Below are 25,360 nucleotides of genomic sequence, written 5' to 3' on the forward strand. Positions count from 1 at the left end.
AAGAACTTCAGAAGGCATCTCTTGAGGACCCTCCTTTACTTTACTTTTTTATTTTCAGGACTTGGCCTTTCCTAGGAAGGGCCCTTTACTGCCTGGGACTGAAGGGGCAACTTTCTCACATGCCCACTGGCCTCGCAGTCTGGATGAAGAAAGGCCTCTGGGCCTGCAGCAAAGAGCTGCGTGCTGACTTGTTGACCAAATGCAGGGCTGACCAGAGAGGCCATGAGTGAGGGAGGCAAAAAATTGTCCCAACAATGTCCTCTCTGCTGGAAGCCAACAAAGCCTGAGGGGTTCCCTGCCGGTCCCATGTTGTAAGGGCCAGCACTCAGGGCTTTGAATCCTGCAATCCAAGTTCAAGTCTCAGTGGGAGCTTGGGGTCCTTCGGTAGCCAGCTAACCCTACTGGGTTTTCCAAGGCTTCATCTTGCTCTCTCAAATGACATGGTGTGATGCAGCAGGGAGCGGGGAGTGTTGACCTAGGAATGTGGCAGGGGAATTTCACTGGGGATGGGATACCTGAGAGCCTGTAACCTGAGCCAGGAGGGGGAAGGGAAGGTAACACCTCTGCTTGGGAAACTGGACAAAGGCTGCAGGAGGGAGCCTGCTTGGTGGGGGGGTTGGTTTCAGTTTTGTGCTGGGTGGTGGAACACAGGGAACCCCAGGGCTGGAGTCTAAGTTCCCTGCCCCCCAGAAGGACTTGACTGAAGGGTCCTGGTTGTACCCACAAGCTCTGTTTTAGACTGTGTTCCTATTGTCCAATAAACCTTCTACTTTACTGGCTGGCTGAGAGTCACAGTGAATCCCAGGAAGAGGGGTGCAGGGCCTGGACTCCCACACACTCCGTGACAACTGGTGGCAGCCATGGGATGTACTGCACCCCGTGGATGGCGCTTCCTGCAGTAAGTGACTGGGGAGCAGTAAAACGAAGGGGGATTGATGGGGACCAGGCGTGCTGAAGATTCAGAGAGAGACGCTTTCAGGGGGCGGTTAACCCTTGGGAGTGTGTGACCAGAGAGAAGGACTTTTGCAGTAACAGGGTCCCCCGGGGGATTGCAGCGAGCGGTCCCAGGGGCGGAGGAGTCTGCAGCTCGACCCTGGCAAAGAGGTGGTGACCTCAAGAAGGACTGGCACCCTAGGGGTTCTTCCTGGAAACCGTGGAAAGCTGCCCAGGCCTGCGAGTGGCCAGCAGGGAGATGTACGCTAAACGCCTGGTGGAGCTGTGCAGGCAGAGGGGGCTGCACATTGGGAGGTCCACCAAGGAACAGCTGATTGCCCAGCTGGAGGAGAAGGATCGCTTGGATAACCCGATCCCTGTCCCTGAGGGAAGTTGCCCGGTGGACGCAGCGTGGGCCCTGGGGCCTGACCGGGCTGGGACGGGTCAGACTGCTGCTGAGGACATCCTGAGACCCTTCCTACCTATGCCTAGGAGAGGGGTTAGGGGAAGCCCAGCGAATACCGAGGTCACCGTGACCCCAGCTGCCAGCAGGGGATCCTCCCGGCAGAGCTCCCCAGCCCTGGAGCAGAGGTGGCTGGAATGGGAGAGGGAGATGAAAATGAGGGAGCTGGAGGATCATGAAAAGCAATGTCAGCATGAGCGGGAGGAGAAGGAGAGGCAACGTCAGCATGAGCTGGAGCTGGCCAGGCTGAGGAGCAGTGGGGCCCCGGCTGCGGTGAGTGAGGGGGGACCCAAGACTGTAAGGAGCTTTGATAAGTGCTTCCTGGCCCAGCGGAAGGAGGGGGAGGACATAGGTAGCTTCCTGACGGCCTTTGAGAATGCCTGCGAGATGCACAGGGTTGACCCTGCAGACAGGCTCCAGTTTCTCACCTCCTTACTGGACCCCAAAGCCGTGGAGGTGTACAGCCGAATGAAAGGGGTGGAGGCAGGGGACTAAGAACTGTTCAAAAAGGCCCTGCTCTGTGAGTTTGGGCTGACCCCCGAGATGTACCTGAGTCAGCGTAAAACACCTGAGGTCACATACCTACAACCGGTCAACCGAATGCAGGGATATGCCTGCAAGTGGACAGCTGGGGCCCAAGCTAAATTGGACCTGCTTGACCTAATCGTACTGGAGCAATTGTATGAACAGTGCCCTTCCGACCTGAGGCTATGGTTGGTGGACAAAAAGCTAGAGAACCCACAGCATGCAGGGAGGACAGCTGGCCGACGAGTTTGTGAACAGTCGGTCAGGGGGTAACAGGGAGGAGTCCCAAAAGAACAGGCCCCCCACGATGCAGAGAGAGAGTCACCATGGGACCTCCCAGCAGGGAAATAGGGAGAACTCCCTCCGAACGGGAACGCCTGGCGTCGGGCCCCTCTGACCCGCTCGAGGGGACCCACGTGACCTGAGCTGCTATCACTGTGGCCAGAGAGGCCACGTACAGACCCAGTGCCCCAGGCTCGGGGCAGACTGAGCAGACCCAACCTACCCAGGGTTAATTGGGTAGGGACCCAGCTAGATGAAGGGCAGACGGCCCAGGCAAGGGGGCTTCCAGCTTACCACCTGCTCAGGAGGGAAGAGTATCCCAGGCCAGCTCCTCCGGAGGGCTGGATGCTCTGGACTCAGGGGTCTTGGTTTACAGGGTGGGCACAGGGCTGTCCCTGTGGAGCTAGTGTCTTGTTTCCCTGGAGGTGGATGGGAGGAAGGTCAATGGATACTGGGATACGGGCGCGGAGGTGACGCTGGCCCGGCCCAAGGTGGTGGCCCCAGATCGGGTGGTGCCCAACACCTACCTGACCCTGACGGGGGTGGGCAGGACCCCATTTCAGGTGTACCCTTGTACTCCTGCCCAAGGAGGGCCCCAAGGATGTGGGGGTGCAGCACCATTTGCCCACTGAGGTTTTGATCAGGGGGACCTGGAGGACTGGCCAAGCAACCCCCAGAACGCCCTGGTTGTGACCCGTAGCCAGAGTCAGCAAGGGGCACTGCGCCCCGACCTCAGGGAGGGTACCACACTGGAGGCGCAGGACCCTTCCCTGGTGGGGAGGGAGCGCCGTGGGACATGGCTCAGAGAGGCTGTGGCCTCAGACCCAGCCAGTGAGAGGGAACCGGGTCCCATCCCTTCCCCAGCCGCTGAGTTCTAGGCCGAGTTGCAGAAAGATCCCTCCTCGCGGAAGCTCAGGAACCTGGCCGACCTCAGTGTGGTACGGACCATAAGGGGAGGTTGCCAGGAGAGGTTCCTGTGGGAGAAGGGGTTCCTGTACCGAGAATGGGCTCCCCCAGGGGAAGGGGAGTCCTGTGGGATCAGGCGGCAGCTGGTGGTCCCCCAGAAGTATCACCGCAAGCTCCTGTACCTGGCCCATGACATCCCCCTCACAGGGCACCAGGGAGTCCGGCGCACCCGGCAGAGGTTGCTACAGAACTTTTACTGGCCTTGGGTCTTTACCATGGTCCGGCAGTATTGCCAATCCTGTGACCCCTGTCAGAGGGTGGGGAAGGCCCGGGACAAAGGGAAAGCGGCTTTGAAACCTTTGCCCATCATAGAGGAACCTTTCCAGAAGGTGGCCATGGACATTGTGGGGCCACTCAGCAAGACGACCCGGTCAGGGAAGAAATACATTCTGGTGGTGGTAGATTTCGCCACCCGCCACCCCGAGGCAGTGCCCTTAGCTTCCATTGAAGCAGACACCGTGGCAGATGCACTCCTGACCATTTTCAGCCAAGTAGGATTCCCCAAGGAAGTCTTGACAGACCAAGGATCCAACTTCATGTCGGCCCTGCTCCGGTGCTTGTGGGAGAAATGTGGGGTCCAGCACAACTGGGCCTCAGCTTATCACCCCCAGTCCAATGGGCTGGTGGAGAGGTTCAATGGACGCTAAAGATGATGCTGAAAACCTTTATGAACCAGCACCCGCAGGATTGGGACAAGTACTTACCTCACCTGCTGTTCGCGTACAGGGAGGTACCCCAGGAGTCTACCGGATTTTCGCCTTTCGAACTGTTATATGGAAGGAGGGTAAGGGGCCCCCTGGACCTGATGAGAGATGAATGGGAGGGGAAGGCCACTCCCAATGGAGAGTCAGTGGTGGAGTATGTCCTGATCTTCCGAGAGAGACTGGCTGAACTCATGGGCCTGGCCAGGGAGAATCTGGCCAGAGCCCAGAAGAAGCAGAAGGTCTGGTATGACCACACGGCGCAGGCCTGTGCCTACGCCACCGGGGATCAGGTGATGGTTCTCATCCCCGTGAGAAAGTACAAACTACAGGCCGCCTGGGAGGGCCCTTTCAAGGTTGTCAAGCAGCTCAATGAGGTAAACTATGTGGTGGAGCTGTCGAACCGGGCGCACCACCGCCGGGTGTACCATGTGAATATGATGAAGCCATATTATGCCAGGGGGAATGTGGTGTTGGCCGTGTGTGGACATTGGGAGGAGCAGGGAGATGACCCTTTAGTAGATCTATTCCCTGGGACAAGAGCTGGTTCCCCGCTGGAAACAATTCCCCTCTCGGATCAGCTAACCCCTGCCCAGCAAGCTGAGATCAGAGGGGTGCTGCATCCGTACCAACAGCTGTTTTCAAACCAGCCTGGACTCACTAATCTGACTGTCCACCGGGTGCAGACAGGATCGCACCCGCTGATAAGATGCTCCCCTTTCTGAGTCACAGGGAAGACTACTCAGGACCTGGAAAGAGAGGTCTGGGACATGCTGGATTTGGGGGTGATCCAGCCATCTGCCAGCCCTTGGACCTCGCCGGTGGTGCTGGTCCCCAAAAAGGATGGGTCGATCTGGTTCTGTGTGGACTATCGGAAGCTCAGTGCCATCACTGTATCTGATGCCTACCCCATGCCCAGGCCTGATGAGCTCCTAGACAAATTGGGAGGAGTTCCTGACCCTGCCTTTCGGCCTCAAGGGAGCGCTGGCCACCTTCCAGCGCCTGGTGGATCAGCTACTGAGGGGGATGGAGAGTTTTGCCGTGGCGTACATTGATGACATCTGTGTCTTTAGCCAGACCTGGGAAGACCATGTGTCCCAGGTCAGACAAGTGCTGGACCGATGCCAGGAGGCTGGTCTGACTGTAAAAGCGGAGAAGTGCAAGGTAGGGATGGCTGAAGTATCTTACCTGGGCTATTGGGTGGGGAGCGGCCGCCTAAAGCCGGAACCAGCTAAGGTGGGGGTGATCAGAGACTGGCCCGCTCCCCACACCAAAAAGCAGGTCCAAGCCTTTATTGGGTTGGCAGGATACTATCGAAGGTTTGTGCCCAGCTTTAGCGCCATAGCCACTCCCATCACCGAGCTATGCAAGAAGGGGAAGCCAGACAAGGTGGTCTGGACCGAGCAGTGCCAGGAGGGTGCTGAAGGAGGCTCTCGTCAGTGGCCCAGTTCTGGCAAACCCCGACTTTGACAAGCCCTTTATGGTGTTCACCGATGACTCAGACATGGGGCTGGGGGTGGTGTTAATGCAGAAGGATGGAAAGGGGGAGAGACACCCCATTGTGTACCTGAGCAAGAAGTTGCTACTCAGGGAGCAGAACTACGCGGCCATCGAGAAGGAGTGCCTGGCCATGGTGTGGGCCCTCAAGAAACTAGAGCCATATCTCTTTGGTCGACACTTCACCGTGTACACCGACCACTCTCCCCTGACCTGGCTACACCAGATGAAAGGCGCCAATGCCAAACTCCTGAGGTGGAGCCTGCTCCTGCGGGATTATGACATGGACGTGGTCCACGTGAAGGGAAGCGCCAACACGATAGCAGATGCGTTGTCCCGGAGAGGGGGCCCTGAACTTCCCCAGGTCACTGGTCAGAGTGACCCAGCTCAATTCAGTCTTGAAGAGGGGGGAGATGAGACGCAACAGGGAGGGGGGAGTGTTGACTGGGAATGTGGCAGGGGAGTTTCACTGGAGACCTGAGAGCCTGTCACCTGAGCTGGGAGGGGGAGGGGAAGGTAACACCTCTGCCTGGGAAACTGGACAAAGGCTGCAGGAGGGAGCCTGCTGGGGGGGTTTTGGTTTCAGTTTTGTGCTGGGTGGTGGAACGCAGGGAACCCCAGGGCTGGGGTCTAAGTTCCTTGCCCCCCAGAAGGACTTCATAGAATCATAGAATATCAGGGTTGGAAGGGACCCCAGAAGGTCATCTAGTCCAACCCCCTGCTCGAAGCAGGACCAATTCCCAGTTAAATCATCCCAGCCAGGGCTTTGTCAAGCCTGACCTTAAAAACCTCTAAGGAAGGAGATTCTACCACCTCCCTAGGTAACGCATTCCAGTGTTTCACCACCCTCTTAGTGAAAAAGTTTTTCCTAATATCCAATCTAAACCTCCCCCATTGCAACTTGAGACCATTACTCCTCGTTCTGTCATCTGCTACCATTGAGAACAGTCTAGAGCCATCCTCTTTGGAACCCCCTTTCAGGTAGTTGAAAGCAGCTATCAAATCCCCCCTCATTCTTCTCTTCTGCAGACTAAACAATCCCAGCTCCCTCAGCCTCTCCTCATAAGTCATGTGCTCTAGACCCCTAATGATTTTTGTTGCCCTTCGCTGGACTCTCTCCAATTTATCCACATCCTTCTTGTAGTGTGGGGCCCAAAACTGGACACAGTACTCCAGATGAGACCTCACCAGTGTCGAATAGAGGGGCACGATCACGTCCCTCGATCTGCTCGCTTTGCCCCTACTTATACATCCCAAAATGCCATTGGCCTTCTTGGCAACAAGGGCACACTGCTGACTCATATCCAGCTTCTCGTCCACTGTCACCCCTAGGTCCTTTTCCGCAGAACTGCTGCCTAGCCATTCGGTCCCTAGTCTGTAGCGGTGCATTGGATTCTTCCATCCTAAGTGTAGGACCCTGCACTTATCCTTATTGAACCTCATCAGATTTCTTTTGGCCCAATCCTCCAATTTGTCTAGGTCCTTCTGTATCCTATCCCTCCCCTCCAGCGTATCTACCACTCCTCCCAGTTTAGTATCATCCGCAAACTTGCTGAGGGTGCAATCCACACCATCCTCCAGATCATTTATGAAGATATTGAACAAAACCGGCCCCAGGACCGCCCCCTGGGGCACTCCACTTGACACCGGCTGCCAACTAGACATGGAGCCATTGATCACTACCCGTTGAGCCCGACAATCTAGCCAGCTTTCTACCCACCTTATAGTGCATTCATCCAGCCCATACTTCCTTAACTTGCTGACAAGAATACTGTGGGAGACCGTGTCAAAAGCTTTGCTAAAGTCAAGAAACAATACATCCACTGCTTTCCCTTCATCCACAGAACCAGTAATCTCATCATAAAAGGCGATTAGATTAGTCAGGCATGACCTTCCCTTGGTGAATCCATGCTGACTGTTCCTGATCACTTGCCTCTCATGTAAGTGCTTCAGGATTGATTCTTTGAGGACCTGCTCCATGATTTTTCCAGGGACTGAGGTGAGGCTGACTGGCCTGTAGTTCCCAGGATCCTCCTTCTTCCCTTTTTTAAAGATTGGCACTACATTAGCCTTTTTCCAGTCATCCGGGACTTCCCCCGTTCGCCACGAGTTTTCAAAGATAATGGCCAAGGGCTCTGCAATCAGAGCCGCCAATTCCTTCAGCACTCTCGGATGCAACTCGTCCGGCCCCATGGACTTGTGCACATCCAGCTTTTCTAAATAGTCCCTAACCACCTCTATCTCCACAGAGGGCTGGCCATCTCTTCCCCATTTTGTACCCACAAGCTCTGTTTTAGACTGTGTTCCTATTGTCCAATAAACCTTCTGCTTTACTGGCTGGCTGAGAGTCACGGTGAATCCCAGGAAGAGGGGTGCAGGGCCCGGACTCTCCCACACTCCGTGACACATGGGAGCCTGTCTTTTGCCCACTAGCTGTTGTGACTTGAGGGCAGGATGGGACATTTGATCCAGAAGGCTGGCCGTCCCTCGAGTCCTGTAGGTAGGGATGCGAGCTGAATTTCCTTGGAGCCCTGATGCTGGGCTGCAGCCTGGCCTAGGAGGCAGCTCTCTTGGTTGACCTACTGGCCCAAAGTCACTTGGGCGGCATTGGTGTTCCCCAGGAATGCTGAAGGGCTGGCCTAAGGGAGGGAGGCTTAATACTCCTCCCTGTCAGTCAGGGTGGAAGAGGAGGGCTGCACGAGTGGGCAGGTTGATGAGCTGGGCCTTCTAGCGTTCAGTTGGTGACAAGGTGAGGAGCTGCTGGCCTGTGAGGAACAGCTCAGCTGGTGCCGTAAGAGGACCTTGTCATTACCCCTGAAGGTTGTCATGCTTAAGAACTATCTTTTGGCCACAGGGAATTTCCTCAGCCATGTATTTCCCCCTGCTCCACAAGTGCTGCTGAGACCGAACACGATGGCCTTCCACTTCTTGAGGGGCAATACGATGTCCCTAGCTAGTCAGGAGAAGTGTGGCCTTTCTGCCATATTAGAAGGGGGGGTTGGGCACGGTGGGCTTTGAAGACTTTTATGGCTCTACTTTTTTGTTTTTCAATTTTCAGTGGGTGGCTGAGCTGGAGGGCAGGCCAGGTCCGAGGGGAATGGCGGGGCAACCACAAAGAACACAACCGACTCTTTCGATCTGGCCATGTTGTTTTCAAGCCTGTTGGGTGCAGCACCAGGTATGGGATGGCCGACAGTGGCGGAAGGGGGAGGAGATTAGAAGGGCCCCCTCCTCTCTCTCGTGTTCATCCACTCCCACCTTACGTCCTATGGGATTTTCAGTGGGTGTCTAGGTGGAACGTGCTTGCAGGATGGTTTCAGCGACAACAGTGGCTGCCCTCACAGCAGCGTCAGCCACAGCAGCGAGGCCGCCCTTTGGCTTGGTCTGTGATGAGAGTGAGAGTGCGGTTTTCCTGTAGTCTTTCCCCCTCTCTTTTTCTTGACAACAACAGCTTGGCCATTTGGCATCCAGGCCTGGCTAGCTCAGTTGATAGAGCATCAGACTTTTAGTCTGAGGGTCCAGTGTTCACATCCCTGGTCAGGAAGAGGGAGCTTCTTCCTGTGTGGTATTCTCCAAGATCTTCAGAAGGTATGTTCCTCCTTCCTTTTCAGGACTTGGCCTTTCCTAAGAAGGGCCCTTTACTGCCTGGGACTGAAGGGGCTCCCTCCTCATATGTCCAGTGGCCTTGCAGTCTGGAGGAAGAAAGGCCTCTGGGCCTGGAGCAAAGCGCTATGGGCCGACTTGTGGACCAAATGCAGGGCTGGCCAGAGAGGCCTTGAACGAGGGATGCACAAAATTGTCCCGACAATGTCCTCCCCGCCAGAAAAGGTCGAGGGGTTTCATGGCAGTTCCACGGTGTAAGGGCCAGCATTTAGGGCTTTGAATCTTGCAATTCAAGTTTAAGTCTCGGTGGGACCTTGGGATCCCTTACTTGCCACCTATCCCTGGTGGGTGTTTCAGTCTCATCACTGTCTGTGATTTCATTTTGCTCTGTATAATTGTGTTTTCTACTGGCTCTGATATTTTAATAAACAAAAAGCAGAAAGCAAGCTGGGGCCTGAGTTGTCAGGAGACCAGGGGGAAGAGAGTGGAATTGGTGGAGCTGGGGAGTGGAGCACCAGGAGCTGCTCGCCCCGCCTTGGGGGCACTTGTGGGGACTGAGCTCTCTTTGGGGAGGGGTAGCGGTGGCCCCCAGGTGTTGGGAAGCTACAATCAAGGGGATTATTCACCCAGCTAAGGAAATACCCTTATGGGGGGAGCACTAACCCAGCGGTGAGCAGTACCTCTTGGTCAGCCCCGCAGTGCCCTTGGACCCAACTTGAGACCGGCGCCACTTGCAGGTGTCCGAGCAGAGGGAGCCACTTGAGCGGCAGATGTCAGGGGATTAGTTGCCATCCCCCTTTTCAAGCGTGTGGTAAAGACGGTGACCATATTTTTCCTCACAGATGTGGTATGGGAGGAGGATGTTTGCACCTGGTTGGAGCGTTATGCCCTCCTGCACCCACACGGCCTACACACACACTCAGAAATGAAAGAAAAACAAGGCCAGTTTTACAGACATTTCCATAATCAGGCCTCAGGGTTGAAGAGCTGTGCCCCTCCCTCCGTCAGAGCAACGGCAGACAATCGTTCCACGCCTTTTTTCTGTGCGGGCGCCATACCAAGGCAAGCATGGAGGCCGCTCAGCTCACTTTGGCAATTAGGAGCACATTAAACACCACGCGCATTATCCAGCAGTATATGCAGCACCAGAACCTGGCAGAGCGGTACCGGGCGAGGAGGCGACATCAGCGCGGTCACGTGAGTGATCAGGACATGGACACAGATTTCTCTGAAAGCATGGGCCCTGCCAATGCATGCATCATGGTGCTAATGGGGCAGGTTCATACTGTGGAATGCCGATTCTGGGCTCAGGAAACAAGCACAGACTGATGGGACCGCATAGTGTTGCAGGTCTGGGATGATTCCCAGTGGCTGTGAAACTTTCGCATGCGTAAGGGCACTTTCATGGAACTTTGTGACTTGCTTTTGCCTGCCCTGAAGCACATGAATACCAAGATGAGAGCAGCCCTCACAGTTGAGAAGCAAGTGGTGATAGCCCTGTGGAAGCTTGCAATGCCAGACAGCTACCGGTCAGTTGGGAATCAATTTGGAGTGGGCAAATCTACTGTGGGGGCTGCTGTGATGCAAGTAGCCCACGCAATCAAAGATCTGCTGATATCAAGGGTAGTGACCCTGGGAAATGCGCAGGTCATAGTGGATGGCTTTGCTGCAATGGGATTCCCTAACTGTGGTGGGGCCATAGACGGAACCCATATCCCTATCTTGGCACCGGAGCACCAAGCCGGCGAGTACATAAACCTCAAGGGGTACTTTTCAATAGTGCTGCAAGCTCTGGTGGATCACAAGGGATGTTTCACCAACATCAACGTGGGATGGCCGGGAAAGGTACATGACGCTCGCATCTTCAGGAACTCTGGTCTGTTTCAAAAGCTGCAGGAAGGGACTTTATTCCCAGACCAGAAAATAACTGTTGGGGATGTTGAAATGCCTATAGTTATCCTTGGGGACCCAGCCCTTAATGCCATGGCTCATGAAGCCATACACACGCAGCCTGGATAGTATTCAGGAGCTGTTCAACTATAGGCTGAGCAAGTGCAGAATGGTGGTAGAATGTGCATTTGGACGTTTAAAGGCGCGCTGGTGTAGTTTACTGACTCACTTAGACCTCAGCAAAACCAGTATTCCCACTGTTATTACTGCTTGCTGTGCACTCCACAATATCTGTGAGAGTAAGGGGGAGACGTTTATGGCGGGGTGGGAGGTTGAGGCAAATCGCCTGGCTGCTGGTTACGCGCAGCCAGACACCAGGGCGGTTAGAAGAGCACAGGAGGGCACGGTACGCATCAGAGAAGCTTTGAAAACCAGTTTCATGACTGGACAGGCTACGGTGTGAAAGTTCTGTTTGTTTCTCCTTGATGAAACCCCCCGCCCCTTGGTTCACTCTACTTCCCTGTAAGGCAACCACCCTCCCCTCCTCCCTTCGATAACCGCTTGCAGAGGCAATAAAGTCATTGTTGCTTCACATTCATGCATTCTTTATTCATTCATCACACAAATAGGGGGATGACTACCAAGGTAGCCCAGGAGAGGTGGTGGAGGAGGGAAGGAAAATGCCACACAGCACATTAAAAGTTTACAACTTTAAAATTTATTGAATGCCAGCCTTCTGTTTTTTGGGCAATCCTCTGTGGTGGAGTGGCTGGTTGGCTGGAGGCCCCCCCACCGCCTTCTTGGGCGTCTGGGTGTGGAGGCTATGGAACTTGGGGAGGAGGGCGGTTGGTTACACAGGGGCTGTAGTGGCAGTCTGTCCTCCAGCTGCCTTTGCTGCAGCTCAACCATACACTGGAGCATACTGGTTTGATCCTCCAGCAGCCTCAGCATTGAATCCTGCCTCTTCTCATCATGCTTCCGCCACATTTGAGCTTCAGCCCTGTCTTCAGCCCACCACTTACTCTCTTCAGCCCGCCACCTCTCCTTCCGGTCATTTTGTGCTTTCCTGCACTCTGACATTATTTGCCTCCACGCATTCGTCTGTGCTCTGTCAGTGTGGGAGGACAGCATGAGCTCAGAGAACATTTCATCACGAGTGCGTTTTTTTTTCTTTCTAATCTTCACTAGCCTCTGGGAAGGAGAGGATCCTGTGATCATTGAAATACATGCAGCTGGTGGAGAAAAAAAAAGGGACAGAGGTATTTAAAAAGACACATTTTATAAAATAGTGGCTACACTCTTTCAGGGTAAACCTTGCTGTTAACATTACATACATAGCACATGTGCTTTCGTTCCAAGGTCGCATTTTGCCTCCCCCCACAGCGTGGCACCCCCTCAACCCTCCCCCCATGGCTAACAGCAGGGAACATTTCTGTTCAGCCACAGACAACCATCCCTGCAGGAGCGGGCACCTCTGAGTGTCCCCTGAAGAAAAGCACCCTATTTCAACCAGGTGACCATGAATGATATCTCACTCTCCTGAGGATAACACAGAGAGATAAAGAACGGATGTTGTTTGAACGCCAGCAAACATACACTGCAATGCTTTGTTGTACAATGATTCCCGAGTACGTGTTACTGGCCTGGAGTGGTAAAGAGTCCTACCATGGTGGGTGGAATAAGGCTGCCCTCCCCAGAAACCTTTTGCAAAGGCTTTGGGAGTACATCCAGGAGAGCTGCGAATGCCAGGGCAAATTAATCCTTTCACATGCTTGCTTTTAAACCATGTACAGTATTTTAAAAGGTACACTCACCAGAGGTCCCTTCTCCGCCTGCTGGGTCCAGGAGGCAGCCTTGGGTGGGTTCGGGGGGTACTGGCTCCAGGTCCAGGGTGAGAAACAGTTCCTGGCTGTCGGGAAAACCGGTTTCTCCGCTTGCTTGCTGTGAGCTATCTACAACCTCATCATCATCATCATCTTCTTCGTCCCCAAAACCTGCTTCCATGTTGCCTCCATCTCCATTGAAGGAGTCAAACAACACGGCTGGGGTAGTGGTGGCTGAACCCCCTAAAATGGCATGCAGCTCATCATAGAATCGGCATGTTTGGGGCTCTGACCCGGAGCGGCCGTTCGCCTCTCTGGTTTTCTGGTAGGCTTGCCTCAGCTCCTTAAGTTTCACGTGGCACTGCTTCGGGTCCCTGTTGTGGCCTCTGTCCTTCATGCCCTGGGAGATTTTGACAAAGGTTTTGGCATTTCAAAAACTGGAATGGAGTTCTGATAGCACGGATTCCTCTCCCCATACAGGTTTCAGAGTAACAGCCGTGTTAGTCTGTATTCGCAAAAAGAAAAGGAGGACTTGTGGCACCTTAGAGACTAACCAATTTATTTGAGCATGAGCTTTCGTGAGCTACAGCTCACTTCATCGGATGCATACTCTATGGGTCATGCTCAAATAAAGGTCATGCTCAAATAAATTGGTTAGTCTCTAAGGTGCCACAAGTCCTCCTTTTCTTTTTGCGAATACAGCGATCAGATCCCGTACCTCCCGTTCAGTCCATGCTGGAGCTCTTTTGCGATTCTGGGACTCCATCATGGTCACCTCTGCTGATGAGCTCTGCATGGTCACCTGCAGCTTGCCACGCTGGCCAAACAGGAAATGAGATTCAAAAGTTCGCGGTTCTTTTCCTGTCTACTTGGCCAGTGCATCTGAGTTGAGAGTGCTGTCCAGAGCGGTCACAATGGAGCACTCTGGGATAGCTCCCGGAGGCCAATACCGTCGAATTGTGTCCACAGTACCCCAAATTCGACCCGGCAAGGCCAATTTAAGCACTAATCCACTTGTCATGGGTGGAGTAAGGAAATGGATTTTAAGAGCCCTTTAAGTCGAAAAAAAGGGCTTCATCGTGTGGACGGGTGCAGGTTTACATCAATTTAACGCTGCTAAATTTGACCTAAAGTCCTAGTGTAGACCAGGGCTCAGGCTCAACAGAGTTAAGTTGACATAAGGCAGCTTACGTCAACCTAGTAATATTGCAACTAGACTAGAGTGTCTTTCCCGCTGATGTCATTTGCCGACTACGTTGACTTAAAATGCCACCTCCATGAGAGGCGTCCTGCTTAAGTCGATATAGTTAGGTCGATGCAGCACCACTGTAGACACTGCGTTGCTTATGTCAACTGAAGTGGCCTCCAGGAGGTATCCCACAATGCCCCACTGTGACTGCTCTGGTCACCATTTTGAACTCTGCTGCCCAGCAGCCAGGTACACAGGAATAAGCCCCTCCCCTGTTTGAAGGACTGCAATTTTTTTGAATTTCCATTTCCTGTTTGCTCAGCATGGAGAGCTCACCTGGCAACTGCCCAGCTGAGCATGCCGGCTACACGCTCCAAACATGTCCAGCCTGGAGGACAGAGGAGGTGGTGGATCTCCTGGGCCTGTGGGAGAAGAGGCACAGGTCTGATCAAGCCATAGAACTGTGGACATCTACAAGCAGATTGCTCGGGGCATGGGGGAGAAGGGCTACAAGAGGGACCCGCAGCAGTGCTGCCTGAAGATCAGGGAGTTGCGGCAGGCATACCAGAAGGCAAGGGAGGCAAGCAGTCACTGCAGACAAGCTGCTTTTACAAGGAGCTCCATGCTATCCTCTGCAGTGACACCCCCTTCCCCAAGAGCCCCGGGGTAATATCAGAGGAGTTGGAATCAGAGGCCGCTGCAGGCAACCCTGGAGAGGAAGTTTTGGACAAGGAAGAGGAGGATGAGAATGGGGGACAGGTGAGTGGGGGAATCCATTGTCGTGGCGAGCCAGGAGCTGTTTGTAAACCCAGAGCAGTCCATCCAGTTGCAGCACTCCAGCACGGGCGAGCGTGGTGCGGGGCAAGGAACCTCCGGTAAGTATGCAGTTTGCATTGGTATTGCAGGGACACATCTCATTTACTGTTTTTTTATTTGTGTTACAAGAGTTAGCCACTGTACCTCAGCTGATTATTTCACTATCTGCTTCTCATTCAGATGATCACATAATTAGTCTCTTACTCTTTAACCAATAACTTCAACTATAATTTTAATTTTCATTGGTAACAATAACATATTCAAAGATCACAAATTCTTGTCATATATGTTAGTTTTCTTTTAATCTCCATTGCTAACAACTGAACCCTTGGGTCAAGTTGTGGTTTGTCCCAATGCAGGTGCCTCCCACTTCTGTGAGTTCATATATCTCTGGATCTTCTGCCATGTGCGCTGGTGGAAGGGGTCTCCTAGGTGGGAATGTTTGCAACATGAGGAAAAACCAGCTCTCTCTTCTTTTCACACTTTTTAATCTTTCAAAGTAGGAGGAGGTAGAGGAGAAATGATGTTAATGCACAAAACACAAGAGAAAACTGACGTCTCGTCTACACTTAAGACATTTATCAGTATAACTACGTTACTCAGGGGTGTGAAAAATCCACACCGGTGAGCAACATACATACACCACCCTAACCCCCTGTGTAGATGGCGCTACGTCAGCGGGAGCGCTTCTCCTGCGAACGTAGCCACCGCCGCTTGCGGGAGCTGGACTAATCAAGTCCGACGGCAGAGATCTCTCTCCTTGGCAGAGAGCGTCTGTAATAACAGTGCTACACCAGTGCAGCTACAAATCGGTGCAGCTGTGCCAACGTCAGCTTTATTGTGTAGCCATCGCGTCAGACACAAACCCAGAGAATCAGGACTCAGCATTCGTGTATCCTGTGGTCTGAAATTGGAGCCTGACACATTCATTGCCTGACTGGCCACCATCATTTCTACAGTCTGAAAGTCCTTGTTACACACTCAGGCAGCCAGTTTGGGCTCCATGGGGAAGGAATGTCCTATGAAGGACTCTCTGTCTTTGCCTCGTGAAACTTTGGATTGAAATAGCAAAGGACAATTCTTCCCAATCTAACCGTGGCATCCTTTGGGATTGTAATCCATGCAACTGAACTAGGGAGTGGTATTCCAAAAACAGTTTTACCTGGGCCATAGTTCACCACAGCTTCCTTTTCTGGGGTGAAAACCAACAACTATGTGCCTACTATTTCTACTCAAGTTCTTGCCAAATCCTTGGTCTTGGTTAGGGTAAATTTGCACTTCTCCGGTGGAGAATTCTTTACCAAACCTTGCAGAATGTCAGCAGTGTAAGTGAGGAATGGGTTCCCCAAACATGCCCAGTTTAGTTCTTTAATTTGGTGGCACTAGTCTAAATTAGAAACTAGATATGGGTCTGGGTCAGACTCCCTGTAAGCTACCAGAGATGGAGTTTCTATTTGAAAATAGTTATTCCCTGCAGTATCTCACATTCAATACGGAATTTATTTTAAACACATTTGATGCACCTACGAAAAAGTCATATCTGTTTCTCCACATCTGTATCATTAAGAGTAGCATTTCACAGATTATAGGATTAGCTAGGGGATATCTTCAGGAGTAATTTCCTGTAGGGCCAGGATCACAGATTCTTTGGGAAACAAAAACATGGACATTTTGCCTCGTCACAAGTCACTTACTGTGGATCATCTGAGACAATATTGACCTAAACAACTGAACAACACTGTGATCGCAGGCAGTTACTTTGGTTTTTAGTAGCACAGAGTGGGGCTTGCTGTTGGTCACCATTTCTGAGTGGAGATTTAAAAACACTACTGTTTCTTTGTTAGCATGTCCAGTAGATTGGAGAGTCCTCTCCTGTTGACTGAACTGCATTTGAACTTTCTCCCTGTCAAGAAGAAAGTCAAGGCACAACTAAAATGCAATTAAGACATGATGACATTAGCAAATGATCATTTGTCTCAAAGTCCTCACAAAATCTGAGGTACATTCTGTGAAACAAAATTAATATCCAGTTCTATGACCAAACAGCCTTCAGGAAAGATGGAAAAACCAGATCAGAGAGAGGTACAAGACACTTTAATTTTCAGTGAAGTGAAATTCCAAAGCAGGTTACTTCTGATGACTGAGAATCAGGACAAGAGATTCTCCCATCCCATTCTCTGCTGATCCATTTAAACCTGCTTCACTCAGTGGGTTTCTTGAGTTGTGTTACTTACAAAAGTTTTAGCATCATCATAATGGGGGTGGGGGAGGGGAAAAAACCCACAGCCAACCTTCCCATAAGTGGCTTTGTCAATAGATGGAGACTGGGATTAAAACCCTGAATGATCACACTGTGTTTGGGACCCATTTGAATTCCCCTTCTGTATCTGTGACACTTTCATCTCCTGACCCCATGAGTCTGATTTAAATCAAAGGTTTCAGAGTAGCAGCCGTGTTAGTCTGTATTCGCAAAAAGAAAAGGAGGACTTGTGGCACCTTAGAGACTAACCAATTTATTTGAGCATAAGCTTTCATGAGCTACAGCTCACTTCATCTGATGCATAAAGTGGAAAGTACAGTGAGGAGATTTTATATACACACAGACCATGAAAAAATATACATTGTAAGGAGAGTGATCACTTAAGATGAGCTATTACCGGCAGGAGAGCGGGGTCGGGGGAGAGAAAACCTTTTGAAGTGATAATCAAGGTGGGCCATTTCCAGCACATTTCCAGGAGTTAACAAGAACATCTGAGGAACAGTCGGGGGGGGGGGGGGGGGGGGGGGCAGAGGAATAAACAAGGGGAAATAGTTTCACTTAGTATAATGACTCAACCACTCCCTGTCTCTATTCAAGCCTAAGTTAATTGTATCCAATTTGCAAATTAATTCCAATTCAACAGTCTCTCGTTGGAGTCTGTTTTCAAAGTTTTTTTGTTGAAGGATAGTCACTTTGAGGTCAGATATCGAGTGACCAGAGAGATTGAAGTGTTCTCTGACTGGTTTATGAATGTTATAATTCTTGACATCTGATTTGTGTCCATTTATTCTTTTACGTAGAGACTGTCCAGTTTGACCAATGCACATGGCAGAGGGACATTGCTGGCACATGATGGCATATATCACTTTGGTAGATGTGCAGGTGAACGAGCCTCTGATAGTGTGGCTGATGTGATTAGGCCCTATGATGGTGTCCCCTGAATAGATATGTGGACACAGTTGGCAATGGGCTTTGTTGCAAGGATAGGTTCCTGGGTTAGTGGTTCTGTTGTGTGGTGTGTGGTTGCTGGTGAGTATTTGCTTCAGGTTGGGGGGCTGTCTGTAGGCAAGGACTGGTCTGTCTCCCAAGATTTGTGAGAGTGATGGGTCGTCCTTCAGGATAGGTTGTAGATCCTTGATAATGCATTGGAGAGGTTTTAGGTGGGGGCTGAAGGTGATGGTTAGGTGCGTTCTGTTATTTTCTTTGTTGGGCCTGTCCTGTAGTAGGTAACTTCTGGGTACTCTTCTGGCTCTGTCAATCTGTTTCTTCACTTCAGCAGGTGGGTATTGTAGTTGTAAGGATGCTTGATAGAGATCTTGTAGGTGTTTGTCTCTGTCTGAGGGGTTGGAGCAAATGCGGTTGTATCATAGAGCTTGGCTGTAGACAATGGATTGTGTGGTGTGGTCTGGGTGAAAGCTGGAGGCATGTAGGTAGGCATAGCGGTCAGTAGATTTCTGGTATAGGGTGGTGTTTATGTGACCATCGTTTATTAGCATTGTAGTGTCCAGGAAGTGGATCTCTTGTGTGGACTGGTCCAGGCTGAGGTTGATGGTGGGATGGAAATTGTTGAAATCATGGTGAAATTCCTCAAGGGCTTCTTTTCCATGGGTCCAGATAATGAAGATGTCATCAATATAGTGCAAGTAGAGTAGGGGCATTAGGGGACGAGAGCTGAGGAAGCGTTGTTCTAAGTCGGACATAAAAATGTTGGCATACTGTGGGGCCATGCGGGTACCCATAGCAGTGCCGCTGATTTGAAGGTATACATTGTCCCCAAATGTGAAATAGTTATGGGTGAGGACAAAGTCACAAAGTTCAGCCACCAGGTTAGCCGTGACATTATCATGACATAGTGTTCCTGATGGGTCCATCTTTGTGTGGAATATTGGTGTAGAGGGCTTCTACATCCATAGTGGCCAGGATGGTGTTTTCAGGAAGATCACCAATGGACTGTAGTTTCCTCAGGAAGTCAGTGGTGTCTCGATGATAACTGGGAGTGCTGGTAGCGTAGGGCCTGAGGAGGGAGTCTACACAGCCAGACAATCCTGCTGTCAGGGTGCCAATGCCTGAGATGATGGGGTACCCAGGATTTCCAGGTTTATGGATCTTGGGTAGCAGATAGAATACCCCAGGTCGGGGTTCCAGGGGTATGTCTGTGCGGATTTGTTCTTGTGCTTTTTCAGGGAGTTTCTTGAGCAAATGCTGTAGTTTCTTTTGGTAACCCTCAGTGGGATCAGAGGGTAATGGCTTGTAGAAAGTGGTGTTGGAGAGCTCCCAAGCAGCCTCTTGTTCATATTCCAACTTATTCATGATGACGACAGCACGTCCTTTGTCAGCCTTTTTGATTATGATGTCAGAGTTGTTTCTGAGGATGTGGATGGTGTTGTGTTCTGCACGGCTGAGGTTATGGGGCAAGTGATGCTGCTTTTCCACAATCTCAGCCCATGCATGTCGGCGGAAGCATTCTATGTAGAAGTCCAGTCTGTTGTTTCGACCTTCAGGAGGAGTCCACTCAGAATCCTTCTTTTTGTAGTGTTGGTAGGAAGGTCTCTGTGGGTTAGTATGTTGTTTAGAGGTGTGTTGGAAATATTCCTTGAGTCGGAGACGTCGAAAATAGGATTCTAGGTCACCACAGAACTGTATCATGTTCGTGGGGGTGGAGGGGCAGAAGGAGAGGCCCTGAGATAGGACAGATTCTTCTGTTGGGTTAAGAGTATAGTTGGATAGATTAACAATATTGCTGGGTGGGTTAAGGGAACCATTGCTGTGGCCCCTTGTGGCATGTAGTAGTTTAGATAATTTAATGTCCTTTTTCTTTTGTAGAGAAGCAAAGTGTGTGTTGTAAATGGCTTGTCTAGTTTTTGTAAAGTCCAGCCATGAGGAAGTTTGTGTAGAAGGTTGGTTTTTTATGAGAGTATCCAGTTTTGAGAGCTCATTCTTAATCTGTCCCTGTTTGCTGTAGAGGATGTTGAGCAGGTGGTTCCGCAGTTTCTTTGAGAGCGTGTGGCATAAGCTGTCAGCATAGTCTGTATGGTATGTAGATTGTAATGGATTTTTTACCTTCAGTCCTTTTGGTATGATGTCCATCTGTTTGCACTTGGAAAGGAAGATGATGTCTGTCTGTATCTGTACAAATTTTTTCATGAAGTTGATAGATTTCCACTCCATACTGCTAAATGCAGTGCCTTGCATAATGACAGGTTTCAGAGTAGCAGCTGTGTTAGTCTGTATTCGCAAAAAGAAAAGGAGTACTTGTGGCATCTTAGAGACTAACCAATTTATTTGAGCATAAGCTTTCATGAGCTACAGCTCACTTCATCGGATGCATAAAGTGGAAAGTACAGTGAGGAGATTTTATATACACACAGACCATGAAAAAATATACATTGTAAGGAGAGTGATCACGTAAGATGAGCTATTACCAGCAAGAGAGTGGGGTGGGGGAAGAGAAAACCTTTTGAAGTGATAATCAAGGTGGGCCATTTCCAGCACATTTCCAGGAGTTAACAAGAATGTCTGAGGAACAGTCTTGGGGGGTGGGGGAGGAATAAACAAGGGGAAATAGTTTCACTTAGTATAATGACTCAACCACTCCCAGTCTCTATTCAAGCCTAAGTTAATTGTATCCAATTTCCAAATTGTAAGTACTCCTTTTCTTTTTATTTAAATCAAACAAATCAAAGCAGCATTCCCAAGCACAGAGAGCTGAAAATACTGCATTACCTGATTTTTGGAGAGGTGGAGGGGTAGAATATGAAGAAGATAAAATGTGCATGGCTCAGACTGAAGGTAACAGATCTGGGGTGATGGGGAAGCAGGGACTCCCTCTGAGTCACCCTTTATCCTTCCACTGTCATAGAGGTTGAAATGACACTTGTGTGTGTGTGTGCCCATGTTTCTGCTCTTCATTATATTCAAAATATATTTTAAATGAGAATAACGGTACAAAGAATAACTGCTGTTTTGCGCAACACAAGGCCACTTGAGAACAACTGCAACTGAGACAATCTGTCCCCAGAAGGGAACTTGGTGACTCTAAGAGTAACTTTGCAGTGGGAGGAACAGTATAATTGAGATGCTCCAGGTCAATTTAGACTAAGAAAAGTGGTGGAGTTTAGGGCGGGTCATGAGGAAACATGCTAGATATCTCTGGCTACTATACATGGGCTATTTGTTTACTGAAAGAATTGTTGTGTATTTACATCATGATCGCTAATTCTTGCTAACTCCACAGTGATGAGGCCCAGGTAGATTCTATCCCAATGTAGATACATAAGGTCACCCCTATCTCCTCCACCTGGGGCTGATACACATTTCTGGTAAAGGACAAACACTTCCATGACTCATAGGACAATGGAGATGATAGAAAGGACCACAGAATCCACCCCATAGAAGGATGAGCGGCAAAAGGCGAAAGTGGGCAACGCACCTGGGAGAGTTGAGAGATGATGGTGAAGCAAATCGTGCAAACAGCCTTAAAGGTCACAGTGGGAATTAGCAAAAGTATTAACTAAAAAAAAAAATCTTTCGACATCCCTAGACAAGGTTTTTATGGTGTTCGTCTCCCTTATGGATTCTCTGATGATAGATAAGGGCAGAGCTCCGAGTGAAGTTTTTCCCACACTCAGTGCATACATAGGGTCTCTCTCCTGTGTGAAGTCTCTTATGTGTAATAAGGGCTGAGCTCTGAGTGAAGCTTTTCCCACATTCAGAGCATTCATAGGGTCTCTCCCCGGTGTGGATTCTCTGATGTTTAAGAAGGGCTGAACAGTCAGTGAAGTTTTTCCCACACTCACAACACTCATAGGGTCGCTCTCCCGTGTGGATTCTCTGATGTGTAATAAGGGCTGAGCTCTGCGTGAAGCCTTTCCCACACTCACTGCATTCATAAGGGCTTTCCCCAGTGTGGATTCTCTGATGTGTAGTAAGGTCTGAGCTCTGAGTGAAGCTTTTCCCACACTCACTGCACTCATAGGGCCTCTCTCCTGTGTGGATTCTCTGATGGGTAGTAAGGTCTGAGCTCTGAGTAAAGCTTTTCCCGCACTCGCAGCACTCATAGGGTCTCTCCTTTGTGTGGATTCTCTGATGTTTAATAAGGGCTGAGCTGTCAGTGAAGTTTTTGGCACACTCACAACATTCATAGGGTTTTTCCCCAGTGTGAAGTCTCTGATGTGTAATAAGGGCTGAGCTCTGAGTGAAACTTTTCCCACACTCACAGCATTTATAGTGTCTTTCCCCAGTGTGGATTCTCTTATGTGTAATAAGGGCTGAGCTCTGAGTGAAGCTTTTCCCACACTCACAGCATCCATAAGGTCTCTCCCCAGTGTGGATTCTCTGATGTTTAATAAGGGTTGAGCTGTCAGGGAAGTTTTTCCCACACTCATGGCATTTGTATGGTCTCTCTCCTCTGTGTATTCGCTGATGTCTAATAAGGGCTGAGGTCTGATTGAAGCTTTTCCCACACTCACAGCACTCATGGGGTCTCTCTTGTGTGTGGATTATCTCATGTCTAATAAGGCCTGAGCGGTAATTGAAGTTTTTCCCACACTCACTGCATGTATTTTTTCTCTTCCCCTTGAGGATTCTCTGCTGACTGGTGATTTCCTTGAGGTCCTTTTGAGTTCCCTGACAATTAATGGATTTACCAACTTTCTCCTGTGGTTTGTTTCCCTGCTGCCTCTCTGGCCTGTGCTGCCTGTCACAGGCTTTACCCTGCTCTTGGCTCCTGGACACATTCCCTTTGGACCTTCGTGATGATGCTCCATGCGCTTCCACTTGCTCAGCATCTTTCTGGTGAGGACTCTGCTCCACGTTCTTACCCATTATCCCATCACCTGCTGGCATAAAGAGAGAAACCTCAGACAGAGGGATGGAGACGGGGACAGCAAACCAAAGTAAGTGTTGGAGAGACGGAAAATAAAAATCAGGAGCTGAATTTCCCCAAACACTTTCCCCAGAGTGGGGAGGAGGGGATAAATTCTGCCTCCACATTCCATCCAGACACTCAGTGGGATAAATTCTGCCTCCACATTCCACCCAGACACTCAGGGGGATAAATTCTGCCTCCACATTCCACCCAGACACTCAGTGGGATGGGGGGGAAGCTACTCCCTGGTGTCAGTCCAGGTGGGTAGGAAGCCATAAGTGAGATCTGCCCTGAGGTTCTGGCACCTGCTGGGGACAACCCTGAACTCAGAGAACTCCTAAGGTGTTTGTAGAGTATCACAGCTTTGGCCACTGACAGTGTTTGAATTACCTTAATGATTCCTCACCTGTGAAGGCACTTCTCAGCATCTCTCTTTCCTCAGATCCCTGGAGATCTGGGACCCATGACTCTTTTCCTCTTTCCAGCTGGGACATCATGTCAGTTTTGGAAATTGCAAACCCTGCTGAAAAGAAATAAAACATAGCCTCTCTGGGACTGTCCCCTTTCATGTAGGCTCAGAGTCCTCCCAGGGCAAGCCCAACAGCTCCAGGCCTTCGGGTGGCAGCACCCGTTTTTCTCATCGTGGCTCTCCAGTGAGTCCAAATGATTTCAGATTCCTGGTAGCGACTTCACCTCTTTAGAAGACGATGAAACCAGTAGGCATTTTCAGCAAAACCTGACAGTTTTTTTCAAAACGAGCTGGCATTTATTAGACAACTAGAATACAGGATTGAAGGGAGGGCCATCCTTAGGATTTATGGTGCCCTAGGTGGGATTATTAAACTGGTGCCCCATGCCCAACTTACTCTTAGCAACACAAACATAAGCTTACAGTATTGGAAAACTTGCCACATGCACTTTATTAAAAACAGTTTAATTTAATTAAGCACACTGTAATGCTGATGGACTATACTTGCACTCAAGAAGTAGTACTATAGAAAAAATTCTGATTTAATGACAGAATGATGCAAATAATATAATTTTTTAAAATTTGTCAACATTTTACGGGAAATTTCTATGAAGAGGTATTGAAACAAGGATTTGTTTTTAATTAAAAGCAATCTTTCTGGCCTGTTTGGCTGCAAAATCAGTAATAATGCCATCATATGACAAAGACAAAGTGATGTCTTGTTCTATTGCAAGAATAGCAAGACCAGTCAAGCGTTCCTGACTCATTTAGAACTGAGATAGTTTTTAGTGAGCTTTAGTTTTGAGAAAGTCCGTTCTCCTGATGCTACTGTTACAGGAATTGTCAGTAGAATACGAGTGGCAATGTACACATTAGGATATATGTCAACAAGTTTGCTGGTATGAATAAACTGTACAATGTGGGTGGGAGGGATAGCTCAGTGGTTTGAGCATTGGTCTGCTAAACCCAGGGTTATGAGTTCAATCCTTGAGGGGGCCATTTAGGGATCTGGGGCAAAAATTGGGGATTGGTCCTGCTTCGAGCAGGGGGTTGGACTAGATGACCTCCTGAGGTCCCTTCCAACCCTGATATTCTATGATTCTATGTCCACCACTGATTTTGCATGTGGCAACACTGATGAAAATGTACTCAATTCTTTGTACAGGTCAAGTCCATTTAAATCAAAACTATCACCGTGCTTCAGGAGGCTCTCTAGGTTCTTGCACTTTGTAATTTGCTGCTCTTATTTTCCTATTTCATTGAATTTAGTTATGTCATACAAAAATCCAAACTGTTCATGGTGTACTTGTAAGGTATTGAACCTTTCATCAACAGCAGATATTGCTTTATCCATCACATTAAAAACTTCAACCTCAAATTTCTTTTCTGGATCATCTATGGGCTCATCTGCTCCTTCATATTCCGCTTGCCGTTTTTCCCTTGACACTTGTGTCACATTCAGACATGGAAGTTTTGGTTCTGCACCAAGGGAACTGTGCAAGCTCTCTTGCTGGGGAGAGAGCTTTCTTGCTGTGCAGCTCTCTTGCTGTGCTTCTTTGAGTCCATTTTCTCTGTATTTCACTAAAAAGTCTTGGGTGTTGTTTAGTAAGGTAAGTGTTGAATCAAGCTGCATCATTGGACTCTGCATTATTTTGCTTATACTTGCGATTTTAACGAGAATGTCATACCAGATTATGACAGATGTTAGAAACTTGAAGCTGGATATTTCAGAGGCCAATGACTGTGTTTCACTTTTAGCTTTTGGATCTCTGGCTTCTTCCGAAATAGCAACCAGTGCTTCGTAAACTTCCTCAGATTGATATCTCAATGTTTTTGCACTCTGCTTTCCCAGCATGTCTCAGATAGAGGCTTAACGGTAATACCATTGACATGTGCTTTGAATATTTGTCATCGTTGAGTGGAAGCTGAAAAGAGCACGTAAATGCGTTGCAGCAAACCAAAAAAAGAAATAGCTTCTACAGAAGACTTGGCCATATCACACAAAATCAAATTAAGGCTGTGGCGTGCACACAGAACAAAAAAGGCTTGTGGATTTTCTGCCAGCAAGCTAGCTTGC

The 25,360-nt window shown here is 49.7% G+C and overlaps 3 protein-coding genes across 11 annotated transcripts in view; 2 read left to right on the top strand and 1 right to left on the bottom strand.

Annotated features, from left to right (window-relative positions):
- The window catches only part of LOC102934153 (zinc finger protein 135), a 190,519-nt gene that overhangs the window by 103,830 nt on the left and 61,329 nt on the right, over positions 1 to 25,360 (top strand). The window lies entirely within an intron of this gene.
- LOC102943236 (zinc finger protein 883) overlaps positions 1 to 25,360 on the top strand; it is a 2,438,435-nt gene that overhangs the window by 19,166 nt on the left and 2,393,909 nt on the right. The window lies entirely within an intron of this gene.
- The window catches only part of LOC114020163 (zinc finger protein 501), a 1,907,800-nt gene continuing 1,897,273 nt past the window's right edge, over positions 14,834 to 25,360 (bottom strand). For 7 of the 9 annotated variants that reach the window (XM_043537376.1, XM_043537365.1, XM_043537380.1 and 4 more), the window contains 2 exons: positions 23,221 to 23,337; positions 20,560 to 22,785 (listed from right to left, as the gene is read on the bottom strand). In XM_043537376.1, the coding sequence (XP_043393311.1) occupies positions 21,485 to 22,785; positions 23,221 to 23,337 (1,418 nt within the window). In that variant the 3' untranslated portion in view covers positions 20,560 to 21,484. Of the gene's footprint in view, positions 15,180 to 20,559; positions 22,786 to 23,220; positions 23,338 to 25,360 lie in introns of those variants that run through there. The other 2 variants (XM_043537383.1, XM_043537382.1) reach the window with 2 other exon arrangements.

This window comes from Chelonia mydas, chromosome 28 (genome assembly GCF_015237465.2).
Source record: "Chelonia mydas isolate rCheMyd1 chromosome 28, rCheMyd1.pri.v2, whole genome shotgun sequence".
NCBI lineage: Eukaryota > Metazoa > Chordata > Testudines > Cheloniidae > Chelonia > Chelonia mydas.